We start from the raw sequence: 24,438 nt of genomic DNA, 5'->3' as shown, positions 1-24,438 counted from the left end.
CCAAGCAGGATGATGAAATCCCAGGTAATCCTGACTGGGCAGGATGATGTCACACTAAAGACAGCCAACCTTTCAAATCCAGCTTTGTTCCTTACCAGCAAACACATCTGCCCAACGAGCAGAACTGGTTGCTTTAACCAGGGCATTAGAGATGAGTGAAGGGAACAAAGTAAATATCTGGACTGATTCAAAACATGCTTTTGGAGTGGTGCAGGTACACAGGGTACTGTGGAAAGAAAGAGGACTGCTGTCTTCTCAAGGCACACACATTAAACATCAAGATGCAGTCCTGCAATTAATAAAGGCAGTATAAAAGCCTGAGCAAGTAACAATCATGCACTGTAAAGCTCACCAATCAGGAAACTCCAAAATTCATGAGGGAAATCAGAAAGCAGACTGGACAGCCCGACAAGCTGCTCGAGAAGTGCAAACTGCAATGGCATTGATACCTTTAAAAACTAATGTATCTCAATTCAATTTACCCCCAGAACCAAAATATTCAATAGAAGATGAGAAATTGGGACGCTCACTGAATGCACAGAAGAATTCAGAAGGGTGGTATGTGACCACACAGGGACAAGTAGTGGTAGCCTCCTTGATAATGAGGGAAATTCTACAAATTAAACATAATGAATGTCATTGGAGTGCAGAGACACGGTGAAATTGTAAAAACAAAATTTAATTTTAGTATGGATGTTAATAATGGCAAAATCAGTAATGTCAAAATGTGAAATTTGCTTAAAGAACAATCCAGTGGCTAGACAACAGGCACAATTAGGGAAAACCAGGAGATTATTAGCAAATAGATTTTGTAGAATTACCAAGAACACGAGGATTCAAATATCTATTGGTAGGGGTTGACACATTTTCAGGATGGCCAGAAGCTCTTCCCTGTCACACAAATCAAGCAAAGGAGACAGTCAAGTGGTTACTGCAAGAAATCATTCCAAGATTTGGGGTGCCTCTAGGAATATCATCAGATAGGGGCCCACATTTCACAGCCACAGTAGTGAGGGAGGTGAGCAGGTTACTGGGAATAGCTTGGCATCTCCATACACCATGGAGACCCCAATCCAGTGGACAGGTAGAGAGGATGAATCAGACATTGAAGAGGCAAATCAGCAAAATATGCCAAGAGGCTAAATTGCAGCAGCCACAAGCTTTACCAATAGCACTGCTGAGGATTTGGATAAAGCCTAGAAGCGGGATGTCAGTCAGTCCTTATGAGATATTGGATGGGAAACCATATGAATCACCTGAACCTAATCCAAATGTACATGTTACAGGGAAGCAAGAGGTGTAGAATTATGTTCTGTCTCTTGGAAAAGCTCGAGCTCGACTTCGGAGCACCCTTGTGTGGAACAGGCCGCTGACTCTTGAGAATCCAGTTCATGACATCCCCCCGGGAGATGAAGTGTACGTTAAAAGCTGGAAGGAAGAACCATTAAAAGAAAGGTGGAATGGACCCTATCAGGTACTGTTAACTACCTTGACAGCAGTCAAAGGAGCTGGACTGGATCCCTGCATACATTACACCAGAGTGAAGAAGGTTTCCCCTGCACTGTGGACTGCACAAACTGTGGGGCCAACAAAGCTGCAGATAAAGCGGGTTTGATTGTTTCAAATGTCTAGGTTGCTGGTGACTGTAATGGGGATTATTTTATGGCCTTCACTGCCATCAGTTGGAATCAATGTTACCTTGGGATGTGAAATGCAAAAGGATCAGCTGACAACTCTTCATTTTAGAATGAAGAGGGATGTGGGGGTGCAGCCAGAAACACAAGTGATAAAAGTCTCTAATCCTATTCAGGCAGAAAATGGGATGATTGGATTAATGAAAGATTTTGCCAACATGCAAAACAGCAGCAAAATAACTGCCTGTCTGCCAATACCAAAGGCAGCAGGAGACCAAATAAATTGGGGAATTATAACATCAAAATTCCCTGAAATGCAAAAGAATAAAAATGAAAATGTGAGCTGTGTATTGCAAATAGATTACAAGTACCAAAATAAGACAGTGTTTGAAAATGCTGTGAAGCCAAAGTATTCATCTAGATGGGACTGTCATGAAAATGGAGGAAAGTATGAACCAAAACTAGGCTGGGATGGGGGATTAGGGAATTATGGATGGTGTTATGAAAAGATAGCAAAGATTATTAAAGAAAAGATTCCAGTATCGAAGTGGAAGTGTGAAGGACAGGAAGGAAAAGATCGGGCTGAAGCTTGGGACAGTGCATGGTCAAGGAGTGTGCTTCAGAAATTCCAATCTATGGCAGATAGCCCTTGGTGCATTAAGTGGGAAGGCTCTGAAAATGAAACAGATCCAGGGGTATGGAACACTGCAACCAGTAGTAGAATGGAGGCAGACAAAGTCAATTGGTGGGTATGGAACAAAACTTAGGACTGTACTTCTAATGATGAAGAAATAAAACAAATGCCACCACTAGTGGTAGCTCTGCAAATTGGATGTGCCTGCAGAGGAATCAAACATAAACAAGGGGAAATAAATGACAAGACAGGACAAGTGATCCAAAAGGTAATATGGAGCACAAGTACAATTCAGAGTCCAGGCCAATTTGGATGGGCAGCAAGCGATGGCACCTGGACAACACATTTGCCTGTAGGTGAAAAAGTAAAAGAGATTACTTTAGGCCTCCCCACCTTATGCCCAATTTGGAAAAGGTCCCCATTCAAGGGAGAGCTGAACTTCTGCAAATAAGGACAAGATGAGAAGTTCAGGAAAACAAAATTGAAGATAAAGAAAGATGGCAGGAACCCTCCAGTAGTGTAAAACTTGAGTGGGCTCTGGAATCCTTGTTTGGTCCAATAGCAAATTATAACAATAGAAAGATCTTGTACAAACTTACAGGTCAGGTAGAAAGATTGGCAAGAGTTACCAAAGAGGGATTTAGAGAGCTAAATGTACAATTACAAGCCACGACTAAAATGACCCTGCAAAACAGATTGGCTTTAGATATGTTATTGTTGAAAGAACACGGAGTATGCAGGTACCTAAAAGGACAAATTGATCACTGCTGCATCCACATCCCAAATGGATCTGCAGATGTAGAACACGACATTAATCAGTTAAAACAAATAGAAAATGAAGCACAGGAAGAGAGGGAAGATCGGACCACAAGTTGGTCAGATAAAATTTTTAAAGGGTTAGGATGGAATGTGAGCTCCTGGATCAAATCTATTCTTGAGAGTCTGATAATCCTACTGATTGTGTTCTTAGCAATCTGGCTAATCTGTGCAGTTCTGAAAGGAGAGATAAAGAAAAGAGTATCCTGGAACCAGAAGATAATAAAGGCACTGACACAGGACAGAGATCCACATCCACATTTGTCATCTCCAAGTCCTCCAGAGTGTAACAACGCTTACGACAACTGTGGATTCCAAGATGAACATCAAGTATAATCTCAGAAAAAGGACTGTATATAGTGAAAGCATTACACTTATTATAGTAAAGTGAAATACTTTCAAAGGGGGGAAATATGTTACTATGGGGTTAAATGTTTCTGAAAATGTTTCTTAAAATCATGTAGAGGTAGGCCACAAAAATGCTTGGTATTAGGGATGGTCTAGCAAGCTGAAATGTTTACGGTAATGGGAACTGGTACTTGGGGTCTCCAAGATACCCACCCAGAGATAAGATTCGGACATGTTCATACAAGGATGAGCTAGCTCTCATGAAGCAATATGGACAAAGTTAATGAAGCAATATTGATAAGGTTGTTACAGTGATTACTGCTACAGCTGAAATTGTAGAAATATGTGCACTTTGGACAAAGACGATGGAGCTAGATTTGGGTTGCTGATACCCCTAGTTCCCCCACGCGCTTCAATAAAGCACCTGCATATAACCAGTCTGTGATTATGTGTGTTCCTGAACGCTAACAAAGACAGATCAAAAACTTCCAAAACACCAAAAATCTGATATCCCCCCAAAATAGAAATATTCTGCCCCAACAAAAAAAAAAAAAAAATCACCAAAATTTAGCCCAATAAAGGTCAGAAACACCAAGATTCAGCCCCGTGAAAATCGTGCATCTCCCTGCCCGGGCACTCGCTGCATGGGGGGGTGAGGGGGGCAATAAGGCCGGGCCGGAGCAGGGGGTGCCTGAGAGAGGCCCCGAGCCCGGGGGAAGCCCCTGCAGAGCCATGGAAGTGGCTCCTGGCCGGACTCGGGGATCCCCCTGGCGATCCCCGCTGGAGCAGCCTGCTCCTGAGGGACTCTGGCCCCTGGCAGGGACCCCAGGCTGCAGCAGGACAAGGATTCCTGTCCCTCAGGGGGAGGCACTGACATGACCTGACTGTGACCCCCATCCCTGTGCCTCTGGGCGGGGAGGGGGACGGAGAGGGGCAGAAAGTTAAGCCCGGGAAGGAGGGAGAGCTGGGGGGAAGATGGATTTCCGGAGGAATTACTTAATTTCTCATTTTCTTCCTCTGACACGTTGGATAATAAATTCAATTAATTTCCCCAAATCAGGTGTGCTGTGCCCGTGACCAAGGATTGAACTGTCCCCACCCTCATCCAGACCCCCGAGCCTTTCCTTGTGTGTTCTGTTCCCCGCTCGGGGCAGGAAGCAGAGTCACAGAGTTTTGGCCTCGCTCCGGCATAGCCCTGCTCCATCCCGGACTCACCCCCAGCTCGCAGCGCCCTCAGCTCCCGGGCACCCCGAGCTCCCGGCGCTTCAGCGCAGCGGCGCTTCCTTGGCCTCCTGCCCGGGCCGGGCCCAGCGCCGGGGCCGCTCCTCAGCCCAGGCTAACGAGAAATGGCGGAGCTCAGCCCAAGGCAGGCGAGTCCGTGCCGTGTGCAGAGCCCGCCGCTGGCTGCCATTGGCTGCTTCTGCCGTCACTCGTGGCTCTGGCGCGCGCTGATTGGGCAGAGCGGGGACAAGCCCGGCCCCGCTGGCGCCCCCAGGGCGGCCGTGGGGCAGGAGAGCCGCCATTGCCGGAGCGTCTGTGCGGGCCCGGCAGCGGCGGCAGCAGCGGCCGGAGCCCGGTGAGGCGGCGGCGGAGCTCGGAGGCGGCCCCGGCCATCGCAGGTGGGAGCCGCGCTCGGTTCTGCGGGGGCTCGGGGCTCGCTGCGGGCCCGGGAGGTTGTGTAATAAATCGAATTGATTCATGCTGACTAAATTGTAACTATTCGGAATGTTATTATTAGAAGCAACCCATGGAATCAGTGTTATAAGGCAGATGTACCCCTTTGCAGATGTTACATGTTAAAATTGAGGTACAGGATGTAGTTTAGAAGATAAGTGATGTCTCATGACCAAAACGGCCTTGAGATGGACAAAATTAAAACCACTTTAAGCATTGGGCCTAAAAACCAGTAAATATCAGACTAATTAGTAGAGTAACAGAACACAACCCTTAGTACGCACACACAAACCTGTAAGGTTATCCAAAGGACAATGAGGAAGAGGAGAAGCCTTCACCAAAAGACCCCCAAAAGAAGACTGAAGACCCCCTAACAACAAATGATGCATGTGCCTTGAAGGAAAGTGACGTAAAGTCAAAAAAATCGGAAATAGGAGGAAACATACGAGAAACATTAATGAATATGTGTAAGCACACAGTATATAAGTTTAGCTTGAAGTGCTTTGTTCTGTACGTGAGGTGGAGTGAGAAGCCCCCCCCGTACCCCGGTCAGTTTTGCTTATGCATTAACCATTTGTAACCACTGGCCAATTGTATTCACACATATATATGTATATATATATATATATATATATAATTGTATCTTTCTTACTAAATTGTATTCTTTTACTAAATTGTATTCTTTTATTATTTTGTATCCAATTTATTAAAGTATATTATCAATTAATTAGATTGATTGTTTGGAAATTTGAAAGTCATTTATAACAATTTGGTGCCAAAACCCATGTACTCCGATCTAGGGAGAGAACGGCTAATGATGGGAAGGAGCTCCCCACCAATTTTTCAAGGTGGTGCCAAGGTTAGATCGTGCTCCCTTGGAAATAGAAGTTCCACTTAGGATAAAGCATAAGCAGAAGAAGCTGGCTGTAGGAAGCGTGCAGAAGAGCTCCCGTAGAGTGGCGGCCAGAGATAAAGGTGCCTGTAAAACGTCTTGTGCACAAGAAGCGCTGGGCAAACGGAGTGTGTGAGTCCCACGGGGCTGGGCAGGGGGGAGCTGTGTGCCTGTGTGTGTGTGTGCAGTGGCTGAGACGGGGCTGGGCAGCCCGGAGCCACAAAGGGAGTGCAGACCTCCGGCCGTACCGCGTTTTCGGCTCTCCGCGAGGAGACCGGCCGGGAAAGGAGGGAAGGGAAAGAGAAGAACGAGTGAAAATCCCCGGCAGGGACGGGAGGGAGAGTCCCAATCTTAAAACCCACGGGAAAGTCCTCGGGGAGAAGGGAGCGATCTGATTGCTGAGTGAAGTGACTCAGGAGGAGAGTGATCGAGTCAGGTTCAACTTCCTTTAAAAAGAGAAAATAGTTGGGAACTTTAGTACGTAGCCAAGAGGGATTGGGAAGAGAAGTAGCCAGAAATGAGTAGTCAAAGAGGGGTAAAAGAAATTGAGAAAGAGAGGAAATTAGACAGGAAGCGAGTAGTTGGCAAAAGACGGGATAGAGCAACAGAGTAATATTGAGGGAGGGGGGAAGTTGAAGCACGGAGTGAGTGAGGGGGATCAAGATTCTCCTGGTACCGGCGATTTCTTGCTTGGTTGCTGCCAGAGATGGGTTCAAGGGACAGTAAGTCCTTGAACCCAGGGGCTGCGAATTATAAGGGGAATTCGCAGGAGCCCGGAATATCTGAGAACCGTGAGGGGGTTTCTCAGGAGGGGAGCATTCCTCAGGACAGTCCACTGAGGATGATGTTATGATTTTGGGATACATGGGAATCCCGGAGAGGAAAAACAAGCAGAAAATGATTAATTATTGTATGTTTAAATAGACAAAGAAAATGATCCGAAAATATAATTTGAATTGGCCAAAGTTTGGATCGTTTAAAGATTGGATTTGTTAAACTTTAAATCAGTATGTAAATTCAAAAGAACCTTTTAATCAAGAGAGCGACTATGCTACCCTGCAGCTTCCCCGGGGTGGGGGGAAAGATAAATTTATTACTAAAACACAAGAAAGCGAGAGTTATCTATTGTTGCTATATTTTATATATTAGTAAAGGCCTGTATGCACAAACCAGCCTTTGAAATAAGTCGTGATATTAAGAGCTAAAGTCCTTGAAACCTTCATGCAGAAGAGAGAGTAAAGCAAAACAATATCCCTGTGTGTAAGAGAAAAAATGTAAACTGTGTGTGTTAGCCAATAGTAGCTCACTCTGCCTGCAAACCCTGTAGAACCCTATAAAAGTGTGCTAAAGATAGAAATAAACTGGCATTCACAATTACTTCTGTGAAGACTGGTGAACAGCTTGGGGGTCTTTCAATAATCTGTTGTATCCTTTACAAACTAATAAGTAGCAGAAAAAAAAAAAAAAAAAAAAAAAAAAAAAAAAAAAAGGTAAAACTGTTCCTTCATCTAAAGATATTTTGCTGGAAATAGAAACAGCAGCACTACCTAAATCCCGTTTAACTGAAAAGTGTGCAGTGCTGGCTGTGCCAAGTGAACTCTAACATATAACACAACTGACCATTTGTTACAACCTGGCATTATTTTGGTTTGGTTTATTATATTTACACATTCAAAAGACAAATTCTGCCTTGCTCAGAGTCTGTGAAGCACAAACACATTTTATGAATATATAGTATCTAAATGGTGTGTTACAGTTGTGTTATGTGCATTATAAGTGTTAAAAACATGTAGCACAGATTTTTTTCACAGAACCTTAAATTTCCGTATTTTTAAAATATGTTTGTTTTTCAGTATTTTGTATAGTAAATATAAATGGTTTTGACTAAATGTTTTATTTATTTAACAGCAAAAATTGTGCTAAAAGAACCCCCTGTTAATTAAAGCTTTATTAATAAATTGCTAACTGAAATTGTGTAAAAAGTAACTTTTATTGTAGTTGGCACATCTCTGGAGCTTTAGTAGTTTAAATTAAAAGAAAAAAAAAAAAATCTGCCTAAGAGAGAGGTAAGACAGTGCTGTGAAATCTGTGCCATCCTTGAAACAAGCAGAGTTGAAGTGGCTCATAGGAACCTCATGAGGCCAAGGGTAGCAGTGAGACCAAACGTGTCAGTGACCAGACCCCAGGGTATAAACTTTGCTACCAAGAAGAGCGGCACCTCGGCCCTTGGCTGCAGCCCAAGGGGCCTTGAGGAAGGTAGAGAGTGAAAACTCCTGAGGATTATTTTCACTGTGTTCATTAAGATACCCTTGGCAACTGGCCAAAACCATAAAGCAGGATGGGAAAGAATCCAAAAAAATAAGAAAGAAACAAGCGATATTAAAACAAGCAGCACAAAAGCAAACAATGAGCAAACAAACTATGCAAAAACAAAATCACAATAATTCTGATCCATGTGACAAATGCAAACAAATGTGACAAATACAAAAACAAGATAAAATCTATGTTTGTGGCACATCCATATGTTAATGCTGCCTGTTACAATCACAGTAATTTTATAAAAGTATAAAAAAATCTCAGGGAAAGAATTAGAGAAAATGAATAAGTAGTGTGAACAGTTGAAACAGCAGTATAGCAACTGAGATTGGCCAGCCTTAACTAAAATATTTTTGTAAGTTAAATGCAAGAAGTAGTTACAGAACTAAAATGATTTAAATGTTAAATTTGTGAAAGACTTAAAATAGCTAAAAAAATAGCTGTGGGAAAGTGGGAGTCTAGCTCCAGACCAATTTTTAAAATGAAATCTTACTCAAACTTCCAAGACATTAAAATGACCTGGAAGATAAATTTTGAATCATCAAATAATTAAAACAGTTTGTATCAGATAACAATACTAACACCTGGCCACCAAAAACTCCTGCTGGATATTAGAGAATGACAAAAAGAAACTAATTGTAGGATAACCATGTTGATTTGTGCTGGTATAAAAGTTCTGGAGCCAACCTTACCAATCCATAAGTGACCTAAAATTCTATTTGGAACAACCAGGTACAACAAGTAACAAATGGAAAGCCCCTGATAGAATATATTAAATTTGTGAGTAAAGAGCATAGAGTGAATTACCTCAAAAGTGAAAAAGAGCCTGTATCTTAAGAGTTACATGACCCTCCTTCTTCGTTATACCGAGGTCCAGGAGCAATATATTAAGAACACCACTTTATGAAACATTAAAGAACAATAAAAGAGACTTGAACCTTGACTTTCCAAAAGCAAGAAGAAACCAGAAATGAAGACAAATGGCCTGCAGAGAGATGACCCAGCCACTTGAGCTGCAGATGGATCTTAGAGATATAGAACCCAAATCTATCTATTGAATCAGTTCATAAAGCTGCAGACAGTAGTTAAAGTTGTTTCAAACCACACCTCTACTGCCCTAAAGCTGCTGGCCAAGCAACACTCACAAATGTGAGCATTTGTTTATGAAAACAGAATTGCCCTGGACTATTTGTTAGCTGAAGAAAAGGGAGTTTGTAGAAAGTTTAACAAATCTGAGTGTTGTATAAAGATAAATGATTATAGAAGAGCCGTCACAAAAATTGCTAAAGATGTATATACCAGTTCAAAAATAGAATTTTATTTTGAAGACTGATTAGTGAGATAACCTTTTTAGAAGCACTTAGTGGAAAAAGTTAAAATTTATGGTATAGTGTTTTATATTAAGATTATTGTTTCTATTTTGTATAATTTCATGCCTGATTAGACTAATCCATTCAGTAATTCAAGGAATACTGAACGAAAAGAAACTATAATAGCTCAAAAAAAAAAAAAGTTAACTAAATTTGAAAGAGAGTGCAAAAAGCTTGATACAGCATGAAAAATGTTAAAAAATTAGAACTGAAAATAAAGTAAATGCAAGAAATGACATTATTGAGAAGATAAAAAAATTAAAATTTAAGTTTATGTTTTTTTTAAAAAAAGCACCAATAAATGCAATAAAAAAGAGAAATGGGGGATTATAATAAATGGAATTGATTCGTGCTGACTAAATTGTAACTATTTGGAAAGTTATTATCAGAAGCAACCAAAAGAATCAGTGTTACGAGGCAGATGCATCCCTTTACAGATGTTACATGTTAAAATTGAGGTACAGGATGTAGTTTAGAAGATAAGTGATGTCTCATGACCAAAACGGCCTTGAAATGGACAAAATTAGAACGACTTTAAGCATTGGGCCTAAAAATCACTAAATATCAGGCTAATGAGTAGAGTAACGTAGCACAACGCTTAGTACGCACACACAAACCTGTAAGGTTATCCAAAGGACAATGAGGAAGAGGAGAAGCCTTCGCCAAAAGACCCCCAAAAGAAGACTGAAGACCCCCTAACAACAAGTGAAGCATGTACCGTGAAGAAAAGTGACATAAAGACAGAAAAATCTGAAATAAGAGGAAAGTTATGGGAAGTATTAATGAATATGTATAAGCATACAGTATATAAGTTTAGCTTGAAGTGATTTGCTCTGTACATGAGGCAGGGTGGGGAACCCGGTTGGTTTTGCTTATGCTTTAATCATACTTAATTACTGGCAAATTATATATATAATTTGTAATTATTTCCTAAATGATATTCTTTTACTAAACTGTATTCTTTTATTATATCAAATTACTATTAAATTTACTAAATTGTATTAATTTTTAATTAAACTGCCATTAACCCAAGGGACCTAGTTGTCAAAATTGTAATTTCATTGATAACAACCGGAGAGGCGGCGGCGGAGCTCGGAGGCGGCCCCGGCCATCGCAGGTGGGAGCCGCGCTCGGTTCTGCGGGGGCTCGGCGCTCGCTGCGGGCCCGGGAGGGGGCGGCAGGGGGCTGTGGCGGGTGGCTTGTGCCGTGGCCGGCCCGTGTTGGCCCTGGGCTGAGGGCGCTGCGGGAGCGGCTGCCCGCGGTCTCCTTGCCGCTGGGGCCTCGGCAGGAGGCGGTGGCGGAGCAGCGCTGGCTCGTCCCGCTTCGTGTCGGGAGGCCGGAGGTGGCTGCGCTGTGCCCGGGACGCTGCGCTGGGGCCGCCTCCGAGCTCCGCCGCCGCCTCACCGGGCTCCGGCCGCTGCTGCCGCCGCTGCCGGGCCCGCACAGACGCTCCGGCAACGGCGGCTCTCCTGCCCCACGGCCGCCCTGGGGGCGCCAGCGGGGCCGGGCTTGTCCCCGCTCTGCCCAATCAGCGCGCGCCAGAGCCACGAGTGACGGCAGAAGCAGCCAATCGCAGCCAGCGGCGGGCTCTGCACACGGCACGGCCTCGCCTGCCTTGGGCTGAGCTCCGCCATTTCTCGTTAGCCTGGGCTGAGGAGCGGCCCCGGCGCTGGGCCCGGCCCGGGCAGGAGGCCAAGGAAGCGCCGCTGCGCTGAAGCGCCGGGAGCTCGGGGTGCCCGGGAGCTGAGGGCGCTGCGAGCTGGGGGTGAGTCTGGGATAGAGCAGGGCTATGCCGGAAAGAGGCCAAAACTCTGTGACTCTCCTTCCTGTCCCGGGCGGGGAGCAGAACACGCAAGGAAAGGCTCGGGGGTTTGGATGAGGGTGGGGACAGTTCAGTCCTTGGTCACGGGCACAGCACACCTGACTTGGGGAACTTATTTGAATTTGTTTTCAAACGTGTCAGAGCAAGCAAATGAGAAGTAAAGTAATTCCTACGGAAATCCATCTTCCCCCCAGCTGTTCCTCCTTCCCGGGCTTAACTTTGTGCCCCTCTCCGTCCCCCTCCCCGCCCAGAGGCACAGGGATGGGGGTCACAGTCAGGTCATGTCAGTGCCTCCCCCTGAGGGACAGGAATCCTTGTCCTGCTGCAGCCTGGGGTCCCTGCCAGGGGCCAGAGTCCCTCAGGACCGGGCTGCTCCAGCGGGGATCGCCAGGGGGATCCCCGAGTCCGGCCAGGAGCCACTTCCATGGCTCTGCAGGGGCTTCCCCCGGGCTCGGGGCCTCTCTCAGGCACCCCCTGCTCCGGCCCGGCCTCATTGCCCCCCTCACCCCCCCATGCAGCGAGTGCCCGGGCAGGGAGATGCACGATTTTCACGGGGCTGAATCTTGGAGTTTCTGAGCTTTATTGGGCTGAATGTTGGTGTTTTGTTTTTTTGTGGGGGCAGAACCTTTCTATTTTGGGGGCATATCAGATTTCTGGTGTTTTGGAAGTTTTTGATCTGTCTTTGTTAGCGTTCAGGAACACACATAATCACAGACTTATTATATGCAGGTACTTTATTGAAGCGTGGCGGAACTAGAGGTATCAGCAACCCAAATCTAGCTCATCTTTGTCCAAAGTGCACATATTTCTACAATTTCAGCTGTAGCAGTAATCACTATAACAACCTTATCAATATTGCTTTATTAATATTGCTTCATTAACTTTGTCCATATTGCTTCATGAGAGTTAGCTCATCCTTGCATGAACATGTACGAATCTTATCTCTGGGTGGGTATCTTGGAGACCCCAAGTACCAGTTCCCGTTACCGTAAACATTTCAGCTTGCTAGACCATCCCTAATACCAAGCATTCTTGTGGCCTACCTCTACATGATTTTAAGAAACATTTTCAGAAACATTTAACCCCATAATAACATATTTCCCCCCTTTGAAAGTATTTCACTTTACTATAATAAGTGTAATGCTTTCACTATATACAGTCCTTTTTCTGTGTTTATACTTGATGTTCATCTTCGAATCCACAGTTGTCGTAAGCGTTGTTACACTCTGGAGGACTTGGAGATGACAAATGCGGATGTGGATCTCTGTCCCGTGTCAGTGCCTTTATTATCTTCTGGTTCCAGGATACTCTTTTCTTTATCTCTCCTTTCAGAACTGCACAGATTAACCAGATTGCTAAGAACACAATTAGTAGGATTATCAGACTCTCAATAATAGATTTGATCCAGGAGCTCACATTCCATCCTAAGCCTTCAAAACTTTTATCTACCCAACTTGTGGTCGGATCTTCCCTCTCTTTCTGTCCTTCATGTTCTATTTGTTTTAATGGGCTAATGTTGTGTCCTACATCTGCAGTTCCATTTGGGCTGTGGATGCAGCAGTGATCAATTTGTCCTTTTAGGTACCCGCATCCTCCGTGTTCTTTCAACAATAACATATCTAAAGCCAATCTGTTTTGCAGGGTCATTTTAGTTGTGGCTTGTAATTGTACATTTAGCTCTCTAAATCCCTCTTAGGTAACTCTTGCCAGTCTTTCTACCTGACCTGTAAGTTTGTACAACATCTTTCTGTTGTTATAATTTGCTATTGGACCAAACAAGGATTCCAGAGCCCACTCAGATTTTACACTACTGGAGGGTTCCTGCCATCTTTCTTTATCTTCAGTTTTCCTGAACTTCTTGTCTTGTCCTTATTTGCAGAAGTTCATGCTCTCCCTTGAATGGGGACGTTTTCTAAATTGGGCATAAGGTGGGGAGGCCTAAAGTAATCTCTTTTACTTTTTCACCTACAGGCAAATGTGTTGTCCAGGTGCCATCGCTTGCTGCCCATCCAAATTGGCCTGGACTCTGAATTGTACTTGTGCTACATATTACCTTTTGGATCACTTGTCCTGTTTTGTCATTTATTTCACCTTGTTTATGTTTGATTCTTCTGCAGGCACATCCAATTTGCAGAGCTACCACTAGTGGTGGCATTTGTTTTATTTCTTCATCATCAGAAGTACAGTCCTAAGTTTTGTTCCATACCCACCAATTGACTTTGTCTGCCTCCATTCTACTACTGGTTGCAGTGTTCCATACCCCTGGATCTGTTTCATTTTCAGAGCCTTCCCACTTAATGCACCAAGGGCTATCTGCCATAGATTGGAATTTCTGAAGCACACTCATTGACCATGCACTGTCCCAAGCTTCAGCCCGATCTTTTCCTTCCTGTCCTTCACACTTCCACTTTGATACTGGAATCTTTTCTTTAATGACCTTTGCTATCTTTTCATAACACCATCCATAATTCCCTAATCCCCCATCCCAGCCTAGTTTTGGTTCATACTTTCCTCCATTTTCATGACAATCCCATCTAGATGAATACTTTGGCTTCACAGCATTTTCAAACACTGTCTTATTTGGGTACTCGTAATCTATTTGCAATACACAGCTCACATTTTCATTTTTATTCTTTTGTATTTCAGGAAATTTTGATGTTATAATTCTTTAATTTATTTGGTCTCCTGCTGCCTTTGGTATTGGCAGACAGGCAGTTATTTTGCTGCTGTTTTGCATGTTGGCAAAATCTTTAATCAATCCAATCATCCCATTTTCTGCCTGAATAGTATTAGAGACTTTTATCACTTGTGTTTCTGGCTGCACCCCCACATCCCTCTTCATTCTAAAATGAAGAGTTGTCAGCTGATCCTTTTGCATTTCACATCCCAAGGTAACATTGATTCCAACTGATGGCAGTGAAGGCCATAAAATAATCACCATTACAGTCACCAGCAACCTAGACATTTGAAACAATCAAACCCGCTTTATCTGCAGCTTTGTTGGCCCCACAGTTTGTGCAGTCCACAGTGCAGGGGAAACCTTCTTCACTCTGGTGTAATGTATGCAGGGATCCAGTCCAGCTCCTTTGACTGCTGTCAAGGTAGTTAACAGTACCTGATAGGGTCCATTCCACCTTTCTTTTAATGGTTCTTCCTTCCAGCTTTTAACGTACACTTCATCTCCCGGGGGGATGTCATGAACTGGATTCTCAAGAGTCAGCGGCCTGTTCCACACAAGGGTGCTCCGAAGTGGAGCTCGAGCTTTTCCAAGAGACAGAACATAATTCTACACCTCTTGCTTCCCTGTAACATGTACATTTGGATTAGGTTCAGGGGATTCATATGGTTTCCCATCCAATATCTCATAAGGACTGACTGACATCCCGCTTCTAGGCTTTATCTGAATCCTCAGCAGTGCTATTGGTAAAGCTTGTGGCTGCTGCAATTTAGCCTCTTGGCATATTTTTCTGATTTGCCTCTTCAATGTCTGATTCATCCTCTGTACCTGTCCACTGGATTGGGGTCTCCATGGTGTATGGAGATGCCAAGCTATTCCCAGTAACCTACTCACCTCCCTCACTACTGTGGCTGTGAAATGTGGGCCCCTATCTGATGATATTCCTAGAGGCACCCCAAATCTTGGAATGATTTCTTGCAGTAACGACTTGACTGTCTCCTTTGCTTGATTTGTGTGACAGGGAAGAGCTTCTGGCCATCCTGAAAATGTGTCAAGCCCTACCAATAGATATTTGAATCCTTGTGTTCTTGGTAATTCTACAAAATCTACTTGCCAATAATCTCCTGGTTCTACTCCTACCCGAATTTGCCCTAATTGTGCCTGTCGTCGAGCCACTGGATTGTTCTTTAAGCAAATTTCACATTTTGACATTACTGATTTTGCCATTATTAACATCCGTACTAAAATTAAATTTTGTTTTTACAATTTCACCAATGCCTCTGCACCCCAATGACATTCATTATGTTTAATTTGTAGAATTTCCCTCATTATCAAGGAGGGTACCACTACTTGTCTCTGTGTAGTCACATACCACCCTTCTGAATTCTTCTATGCATTCAGTGAGCGTCCCAATTTCTCATCTTCTATTGAATATTTTGGTTCTGGGGGTAAATTGAATTGAGATACATTAGTTTTTAAAGGTATCAATGCCATTGCAGTTTGCGCTTCTCGAGCAGCTTGTCGGGCTGTCCAGTCTGCTTTTCCGATTTCCCTCATGAATTTTGGAGTTTCCTGATTGGTGAGCTTTGCAGTGCATGATTGCTACTTGCTCAGGCTTTTGTACTGCTTTTATTAATTGCAGGACTGCATCTTGATGTTTAATGTGTGTACTTTGAGAAGACAGCAGTCCTCTTTCTTTCCACACTGCCCCATGTACATGCACCACTCCAAAAGCATGTTTTGAATCAGTCCAGATATTTACTTTGTTCCCTTCACTCATCTCTAATGCCCTGGTTAAAGCAACCAGTTCTGCTCGTTGGGCAGATGTGTTTGCTGGTAAGGAACAAAGCTGGATTCAAAAGGTTAGCTGTCTTTAGTGTGACATCATCCTGCTCGGTTAGGATTACCTGGAATTTCATCATCCTGCTTGGAGATAGCCAATTGTCGTTCTAATTGGGAACGGCAGAAAGAACGACACGGACTCTCAAGGGAGTCAGAACAGGAGAGAATCTCTAGTTTATTGCTACAGCCATGTTATATAGACTAGTTCGTGGAAAGTACAGAAAGGAAACTCTTATTGGTTAGTAAAGTGCTACATTACCATCATTGGCAGTGGGGTTCACCACCCCCCTGACCCTCTCCTGCAAGGAAAACACGGGAACAGACAAACAGCACCTGCAGGCTGTTTTCTGTCTTTGAGGATTGTTTTGAATCCTCCCAGGAATTTCCCAGGCTAGCTTCTCAGGCAGGGCTGGCAGGCCATGGGCCTACAGCCTGCTCCAAAGGTAGCCTCCACAGCCAATGGCCCCCCTTTTGTATTAAAACAGTGGTCACCATGTGTGGCACATAGACATCTGTGTGTCTACCCATCGTGAGTTTCCTGGCTTCTTGGATCAGCATCACAGTGGCTGCAACTGCCCGCAGGCATGAAGGCCATCCGGCACTCACGTTGTCAAGTTGTTTGGAAAAGCAGCCTACCAGCCTTTTCCAGCTTCCCAAATGTTGGGTCAGCACTCCCAGTGCTGGGTGTGATCTTTCATGCACAAACAGCTGAAAATCTTTGGATAAATCAGGCAATCCTAACACCGGAGCTGTTGTCAATGCCTGCTTCAGTCTGAGGAAGGCCTCCTTCTGTGGTCTGCCCCAGGTAAGCGGTTGTGTCTTCTGGGCTTCATACAGGGGTTTTGCAATTAGTCCATAGTCCATGATCCACGGTACCACTCTGTCATCCCAAGGAAAACTCACAGCTCATGCAGGTTCTGGGGTTCTGGAATGGCACAAATAGCTTGAATACGATTAGTACCCAGCTTAGATTGCCCTTGTGAGATTTCACACCCCAGGTAAATCACAGTCTACTGGGCAATTTGTGCCTTTTCCTTAGACACCTTATATCCTCCCATTCCTAGTTGATTTAAAATTTCAATTGTTACCTTTATGCAGGTTGTTTTCTCTTCTGTAGCTGTCAGTATATCATCAGCATACTGTTACAGCAGGTATTGTTCTCTTGGTACTTGCCCATTCTCGGTCCAAATCTCCAGCTCCTTCACCAGCTGGCTTCCAAATAGGGTTGGACTGTTCTTGTATCCTTGTGGGAGTCGTGTCCAGGTGAGCTGGGTTTTCCTTCCATTGTCTGGTTTTCCCATTCAAAGGGAAACAGTTTCCTACTTTCTTTGTCAAGGTGTATGCAGAAAAAGGCATCTTTTAAATCAATTCCAGTAAACCATTTCTATTTCTCTTTCACAGATGTCAACAATGTGTAAGGATTAGCTACCACTGGGTAAATATCTTTAGTTATTCCATTTATTGCTCTCAAATCCTGTACTAGTCTGTACTCATCATTTGGTTTCTTCCCTGGAAATATTGGTGTATTCAATTCTGATTCACATTCTTCTGAAATTTGGTACTTCAACAACTTTTCAATAATCTTTACTATTCCTTGCCATGCTTCTGCCTTTATGGGATACTGTTTAACCTGGACAGCTTTTGCTCCTTCTTTTCATTCTACATGTACTGGTTGTGCCAACTTAGATTTTCCTGGTATGTCTGTTTCCCATACAGAGGGAATTGCTGCATCCTCTACTTCCTGAGGGATAGCAGGGACTGGTTTTTCTTTTATCATTAAGATTTGTCCTGTCTTTGATTCAGGTATTTTCATTAAAAGCTCCCCATTTACAAAAGGTATCACTGCATCAAGTTTTGCTAATAAATCTCATCCTAAAAGTGGAATTGGACACTCAGGCATATTTAAAAATTCATGTGTTAACACTTGGTTTCCAAAGCACAAATCCAGGGGTTGCAGGAATGGTCGATTCTCTTCCTTCCCTGTGTCTCCAACTATTGTTGCTGTTTTGTCTCCAGTTTGCCCTTTTAGATAATTTAGCACAGAATATGTAGCCCCTGTATCCACCAGAAATTTTACTTCTTTATCTCCCAATTGTATAGTTACTAAAGGTTCTTGTACTGGTTTTTGTTTCGATTCTAGTCAGCTGCTGTACTCCCCCAGTACCATTAATTTTGAAGCATCTTGATTCTGGTTGAACTGCTTGCCCTGGTTAAACCAATTTGGGCATTCATTTTTTCAGTGCCCCTCTTGTCTACAATAATCACATTGATTTAACCCCAATCTTGGCAAAACCCATCCCCCTCGTCCTCTGCCAAGTCCACCACTCCCCAGTCCACGACCACCTCTGCCGTGACCTCTGAAACCTGGATTCTCTCTTCCTTGGATCACTGCCAAAAGATTTTGCTGCTGCTTTTTACTAGCTTCCTTTTCCCTGTTATTGTATACTTTCCAAGCCACTTCAAGTAATTGATTCAAATTCCTTAAATCTTCTCCTTCTAACTTCTGCAGTTTTCTCCTAATATCATCCTGCGACTGCCCAAGAAAAATGAACGCAAGCTGAACATTCGCTTGTTCTGTTTCTGGTTGAAGATCTGTATACTTTCTTGCTGCCTCCTTAAGCCTTTCCAAAAATGCAGCAGGGGATTCTTTCTTTTCCTGTCTTACCTCATACAATTTAGACCAATTCATAGCCTTAGGTACAGCATTCCAAACCCCTGTCTGGAGCCACTCTTGATATCTCTTCAGCCTCCGCATGTCCCCAAAGGCATTGGGATCCCACCCTGGATCCTCGGTTGGAAAGTTCTCATCTAAAGTCGCCGTCACCAGCCCAGTTCTGAGATCTTCTCTCACCTTCTCCTTGGCTGCTCTAAGCACCATCTCTTTCTCAGTAGAGTCCATTAAATTCTCCACTATTACTTGTATATCATCCCAGTCTGGATTCTGAGTTTTCATAATCCTTTTTACCACCCCTGCTACTTTATCAGGATTTTCTCTCTAAGTTCCAGCTGATAGAGGTTCCAGGCGGTAGAAGAGGATAAAGAGGGAAAGGTGAAGTGGGATTAGGCAAAATAGGGTTAGGTGAAATAGGATTGGGTGGAGGCAGACAAAACAAAATCGGGTTCTTTTGGGTCTGCTGAAACCACTTGTAAATCAACATCCATCTCTTTTCCCCAACACAAACTTTCTTTTAATGCCAGGTGCTCTAAACAACTTTTTCCTTTTACACAAACCTCACATTTATCACTCACACGTGCCTTAACTGCCATCAATCCACACTCAGCCTGCCATTCTGGCTTGTCTCGCAAATAGAAAAACAAATCAACGTACGGAACTTCATCCCATTTTCCCTCTGGCTTACAGAACAACATCAACTGTAAAATGGTGTTGTACTGCAAAGATCCATTTCTCGGCCACTTTTCCCCACTGTCCAGGTCATATCCTGGCCACCATGTATTACAATAATCAATCAACTTTACGTAAATCTTGCCCAAAGTTACCCTGTTTCCAATGTGCTAATAAGCACCCCAAAGGAGAAGTACATGGTATGGGGGCATTGCCACCTCAAATCCCTTTAAGCTTCTCCATGTTACAGTTACAATGCACCACACACCACTGCTGCCCAACCTGCAACGCTTTCACACTTGTCTGACAGACGGCGCCTGGGCAATACCAGGAATTCCTCCAGCGCAACCGTGCAAAGCTTTGGCTGTGTCTTCTCGGCAGGCACCAGAGCAGAGCGAAAAGCTCCTTACCTCTCTCAGAGGGATGTTGTGAGCGGCGGAGACGGTCGCGGCCGGATGGGCTCCCCGAGAATGCCTCGGTGCTGGCTGGAGCGTGATCGGGTCTTGAGCTCACTCTGCAGCACTCACAGGGTCTCATCTGGGTCACCAAAATGTTAGCGTTCAGGAACACACATAATCACAGAGTGATTACGTGCAGGTGCTTTATTGAAGTGTGCAGGAACTAGGGGTATCAGCAACCCAAATCTAGCTCCATCATCTTTGTCCAAAGTGCACATATTTCTACAATGTCAGCTGTAGCAGTAATCACTGTAACAACCTTATCAATATTGCTTTATTAATATTGCTTCATTAACTTTATCTATATTGCTTCATGAGAGTTAGCTCATCCTTGTATGAACATGTACGAATCTTATCTCTGGGTGGGTATCTTGGAGATCCCAAGTACCAGTTCCCATTACCGTAAACATTTCAGCTTGCTAGACCATCCCTGATACCAAACATTCTTGTGGCCTACCTCTACATGATTTTAAGAAACATTTTCAGAAACATTTAACCCCATAGTAACATCTTGATGTTTGCAGGATGTTTGTGGTGAATCTTGGTGTCCTGGAGGTTCTTACAGACACAAGATGCCCAATGACTTTTTGAGATGAACTTGGGCAAGGAGGAATCCCCAGCCCAAGACATTCTTCTCTTGTTTTTTCCCCAAACCAGGATTTTTCATTCCCAAACTGAGGCCAGATGGAGGAGAAGGAAAAGCCCCAGAGATCCCACACAAGGAGGGTCTGCAAACCCAGCCCAAGGAGCTGTGAAGAGGAAAGATCCCCCCAGTGCCAGGAAGGCGGCCGGAGATCCAGCCAGAGCTCAGAGCTGGGGGAGAAGCCCCACAGGTGCTTGGAATGTGGGAAGGGCTTCAGCCAGAACTCCCACCTGATGCAGCACCAGGTGATCCACACTGGGGAAAAGCCCTACGAGTGTGGGGAATGTGGGAAGAGCTTCAACCAGAGCTCCAACCTGAGGAAACACCAGAGGATCCACATGGGGGAACGGCCCTACACCTGCTTGGATTGTGGGAAGAGCTTTGGTCAGAGCTCCACCCTGACAAATCACCAGCTCATCCACACCGGGGAGAAGCCCTACGAGTGTCCCAAGTGTGGGAAGAGGTTTCAGACCAGCTCCACTCTCATCAGACATGAGCGGATTCACACAGAGGAGAGGCCCTTCCGCTGCCCTGACTGCGGGAAGAGCTTCAACCGCAACTCCATCCTCACCGTCCACCGGCGCATCCACACTGGGGAGAGGCCCTACGAGTGTCCCCAGTGTGGGAAGAGCTTCTCACAGAGATCTAACTTGACCCAACACCAACAGAGTCACCAGTAAGGGAAGCCCTGCGAGTGCCCCAAGTGCGGGAAGAGCTTTGTGCGCTGCTCCAGCTCCATCCCCCATGGGAGGATCGGCATTGGATGATCCCCAGTGACCCCCGTTGGGCAGAGCCCTGGTGATCCGTGGTCCTGGTGATCGGTGTTGGGAAGACACCTGGCTGGGAGGCTCCACATCTTCCTGGCTCCCTGTGGGCACCTGGATGGACACAGGAGCAGGAACATCCATTTGGACACAGATCAACAATGGGAATTCCTTGGGGAAAGCAGATTTGTTGACTTTCAATCCCAGAAAACTGTTAAACGTAACAGAATTCACAAGCCCTATTTGTTATACTTCAAGATGTTGTTCTTCCCAACACCTCTCCTTCCTTTTCTTGGAATTCAGCATAAAATTAGAGTCAAAAAGTTTTCCAAGTGCTCTTGCTGCGTGAGGCCACATTGTGTCTTTCATTCAGCAATTAATGAAGCAAACACAAATTTTCTACTGAGACCCTTCTGCTCCCTTCCAAATCACTACTCAAGAACAAGCCTCAGGCACATGCCCATAGTCCCTCTCTGCCAGCAGCTCCGAGCTGCATTGCACAGTGCTTGCTGTGCCCCAGAGAGCACAAAGCAGGCTGGCCTGGTGCCCCTGAATATTTCTGCAAAACCCTCTGCATTTCACACCTTTGCTCTGGCTCAGTGAAGAGCTCCAGGATTGCAGGTGCTTGGTCCCAGAGCTGTGTGAGGCACTGGCTCGTGCAGATGTGCCCTGACTTGCTGTCAGTGCCTCACGCTGGCCTGGGTTCCCCTGGCGGAAATGCCGTGCCTGAAGGACACTGCCCTGTGCTGGAGCCTGCGGAGCAGCCCGGCTCCCTCCCCCTGTGCCCAGAGTGCTGCACACACTGCTGACCATTGCCAGGAGTTCCAGGGCAGGCGGCAGAAGAGCAGGAATGGTCAGGCAGGGCACCAGCCCTGGGCTGCTCTTTGCCTTTCTCTCCTCCTGTGCAGACTCCAGACAGCCCATGGCACCAGTGTGTGCTGTGCCCAGCACGGCGCCGCTTCCCCTCAGGAGCAGCCAGCTGCCAGCTTGGCTCTGAGAGCGGAGGATTTGCCTGGTGCCAGCAAGAGGCAGCCAGGGCCAGGCTGCTGCCTCTTGCAGCTCCAAGGGCCTCCTTCCAGCCTGCCTCTGCCGAGGCTCAGGCTTCTCCGGGCTCTGCCAGGGCTCTGCTGGGGCTCCAGCCTGGCCAAGGCCAGGCCCGCTCTCACCTCACAGTCGCTGACAGCTCTGCACCACAGGAGACCTTGCACAGCACCCTCACTGCTCTTTCTGCTTTCTCTCTTCAGCCAGACTCTCCTCCAGCCAAAGAGATTGCACTTAGGGATACAAATCCAAGTGGCAGGAACCCAAATGTTCTCGAGTCACATCTGCACAGCCTGCATCTGCACAGGATGTTTGCGTTGCACCGCTCCTCCTTTGGTTTTTCCTGCAAATGCCATTGCTGTTCGTGCCTCAAATAGAAATGCCAGAGCTGGGAAATACTTGTCCAGTTGGCCATATTCCAAAGGCAGTGTGGCCTGGAGAGGATGAATGAAGAAGAGCCTTCCCCACTTACAAACCATACCAAAGAAGCCATCAATGTCACTTTCCACCTTGTCCTGGGCGACTTTATGATACTTGTATTCCCAGTCGCCTGGTTTATGTTACATACTAAGTTCTGCACCTTTAAGACTGGCTCTGAGAGTGAAGGGGGGCAGAAGAAGCGCACAGTTTGTGTTAAAAGAAGACATCACTCCCCCATATCCTGCTCCTGGACTGTGGTGTCTGCAGTACGGACAGACAGCGGGACAGAGCTTCTCTTTGACTTTTAGTTAGTTTTAGCTAGCTGAGGCAGAGGAGCTCCCTGGACTTATCTTCCTTTTTTCTTGGATCTGTGCAAACCTGCTCTGGACTGAAAGACACCCAGACAAACCCCAGGAGCTCACGCCTGTGTCCCACCGGGGCCTGGGCCTCGGCACTATCCAGTGCCAGAGGGACTGATAAGAACCTGAGCAAGCCAAGTTAAACCACATGAAAAGGACTTTTCTTCCTAGATTCACCATTTCATCAAACAGTGAGAGGTTTTATTGTTCAATATTATTCAATTTCTGTTAAATAAACAGTTTTTTCCACTTCTCTCCAAAGAATTTTTTTTTTCCCGAACCAGTAGGGGGGAGGGGTCATTTGAATTTTGCTTTTTTGGGGGAACCCCATTTAGAGGTTCTCTCCCAAATGTACCCTAAACTAGGACACATGGTCATCTCATGGTCACAGTCCTCTCATGGTCATGGTCATCTCTTGGTCTCAATATTTCATGTTCGTGGTCATCTCGCAGTTGTAGTTGTGTCATCATCACAGTCATGGTCATTTCCTGATCACAGTCATCTCATGGTCGTTGTCACCCCATGGTCACAAGCATTTCATAGCCATGGTCATATTGTGGTCACCTCATGGTCATCTCTTAATCCAAATCATCTCATGGTCATGGTTGTGTCATGGTCATTGCATGGTCATGGTCATCTCATGGTCATTTCATGGGTATCTCATGGTCATCTCATGGCCACAGTCACATCATGGTCATCTTACAGCCATAGTTGTGCCATAGTCATGGTTATTCCATGGTCGTGGTCATCTCATTGTAATGACCATCTCATGGTCTTGATTACCACATGGCCATGGTGTGCTGTGGTCATCTCTTGGTCACAATCACCACATGCTCACGGTCATGACATGGTCATCTCTTGGTCATGGTCATGTCATTGTTACCTCATGGTCATCTCATGGTCAGCTCGTGGCCACAATCACATCATGGTCACCTCACAGCTGTGGTTGTGTCATGGGCATGGTTATCTCTTGGTCAGCTCATAGTCAGAATCATGTCATGATCTCTATCCTTTCATGGTTGTGGTTGTATTACGATCACAATCATGGTCATCTCATGGCCTTGATCACCACATGGCCATGGTTGCATTGTGGTCATGTCTTGGTCACAGTCATCACATGCTCATGATCACCCCATGGTCATGGTCGTGTCATGGTCACATTCATGGTCATCTCACTGTAATAGTCATCTTATGATCATGGGTGTGTCATGGTCATGATAATCTCACGATCATCTCATGGTCTTGATCATCTCATGGTCACAGTCGTCTCACTGTAATAGTCATCTTATGATCATGGGTGTGTCATGGTCATGATAATCTCATGATCATCTCATGGTCATCTCATGGTCTTGATCATCTCATGGTCACAGTCATCTCACTGTAAT

General features: G+C 45.1%; 1 protein-coding gene and 1 pseudogene across 4 annotated transcripts in view; one reads left to right on the top strand and one right to left on the bottom strand.

The window, feature by feature from the left end:
* LOC131588621 (gastrula zinc finger protein XlCGF49.1-like) overlaps positions 1-21,415 on the top strand; it is a 243,448-nt gene extending 222,033 nt beyond the window's left edge. The window contains exons 1-3 of one of the 4 annotated variants that reach the window (XM_058857580.1): positions 17,155-17,288; positions 17,427-17,460; positions 20,484-21,415. In XM_058857580.1, coding sequence (XP_058713563.1) covers positions 20,511-21,149 — 639 coding nt within the window. In that variant the 5' untranslated portion in view covers positions 17,155-17,288; positions 17,427-17,460; positions 20,484-20,510 and the 3' untranslated portion in view covers positions 21,150-21,415. Of the gene's footprint in view, positions 1-11,199; positions 11,450-17,154; positions 17,289-17,370; positions 17,461-20,483 lie in introns of those variants that run through there. The other 3 variants (XM_058857576.1, XM_058857579.1, XM_058857577.1) reach the window with 3 other exon arrangements.
* LOC131588452 (zinc finger protein 208-like) overlaps positions 1-24,438 on the bottom strand; it is a 443,404-nt pseudogene that overhangs the window by 387,793 nt on the left and 31,173 nt on the right.

This window comes from Poecile atricapillus, chromosome 26, assembly GCF_030490865.1.
Source record: "Poecile atricapillus isolate bPoeAtr1 chromosome 26, bPoeAtr1.hap1, whole genome shotgun sequence".
Classification (NCBI taxonomy): domain Eukaryota; kingdom Metazoa; phylum Chordata; class Aves; order Passeriformes; family Paridae; genus Poecile; species Poecile atricapillus.
Note: the sequence above shows the minus strand (reverse complement) of the source record. Positions and strands in the feature narration are given on the sequence as shown.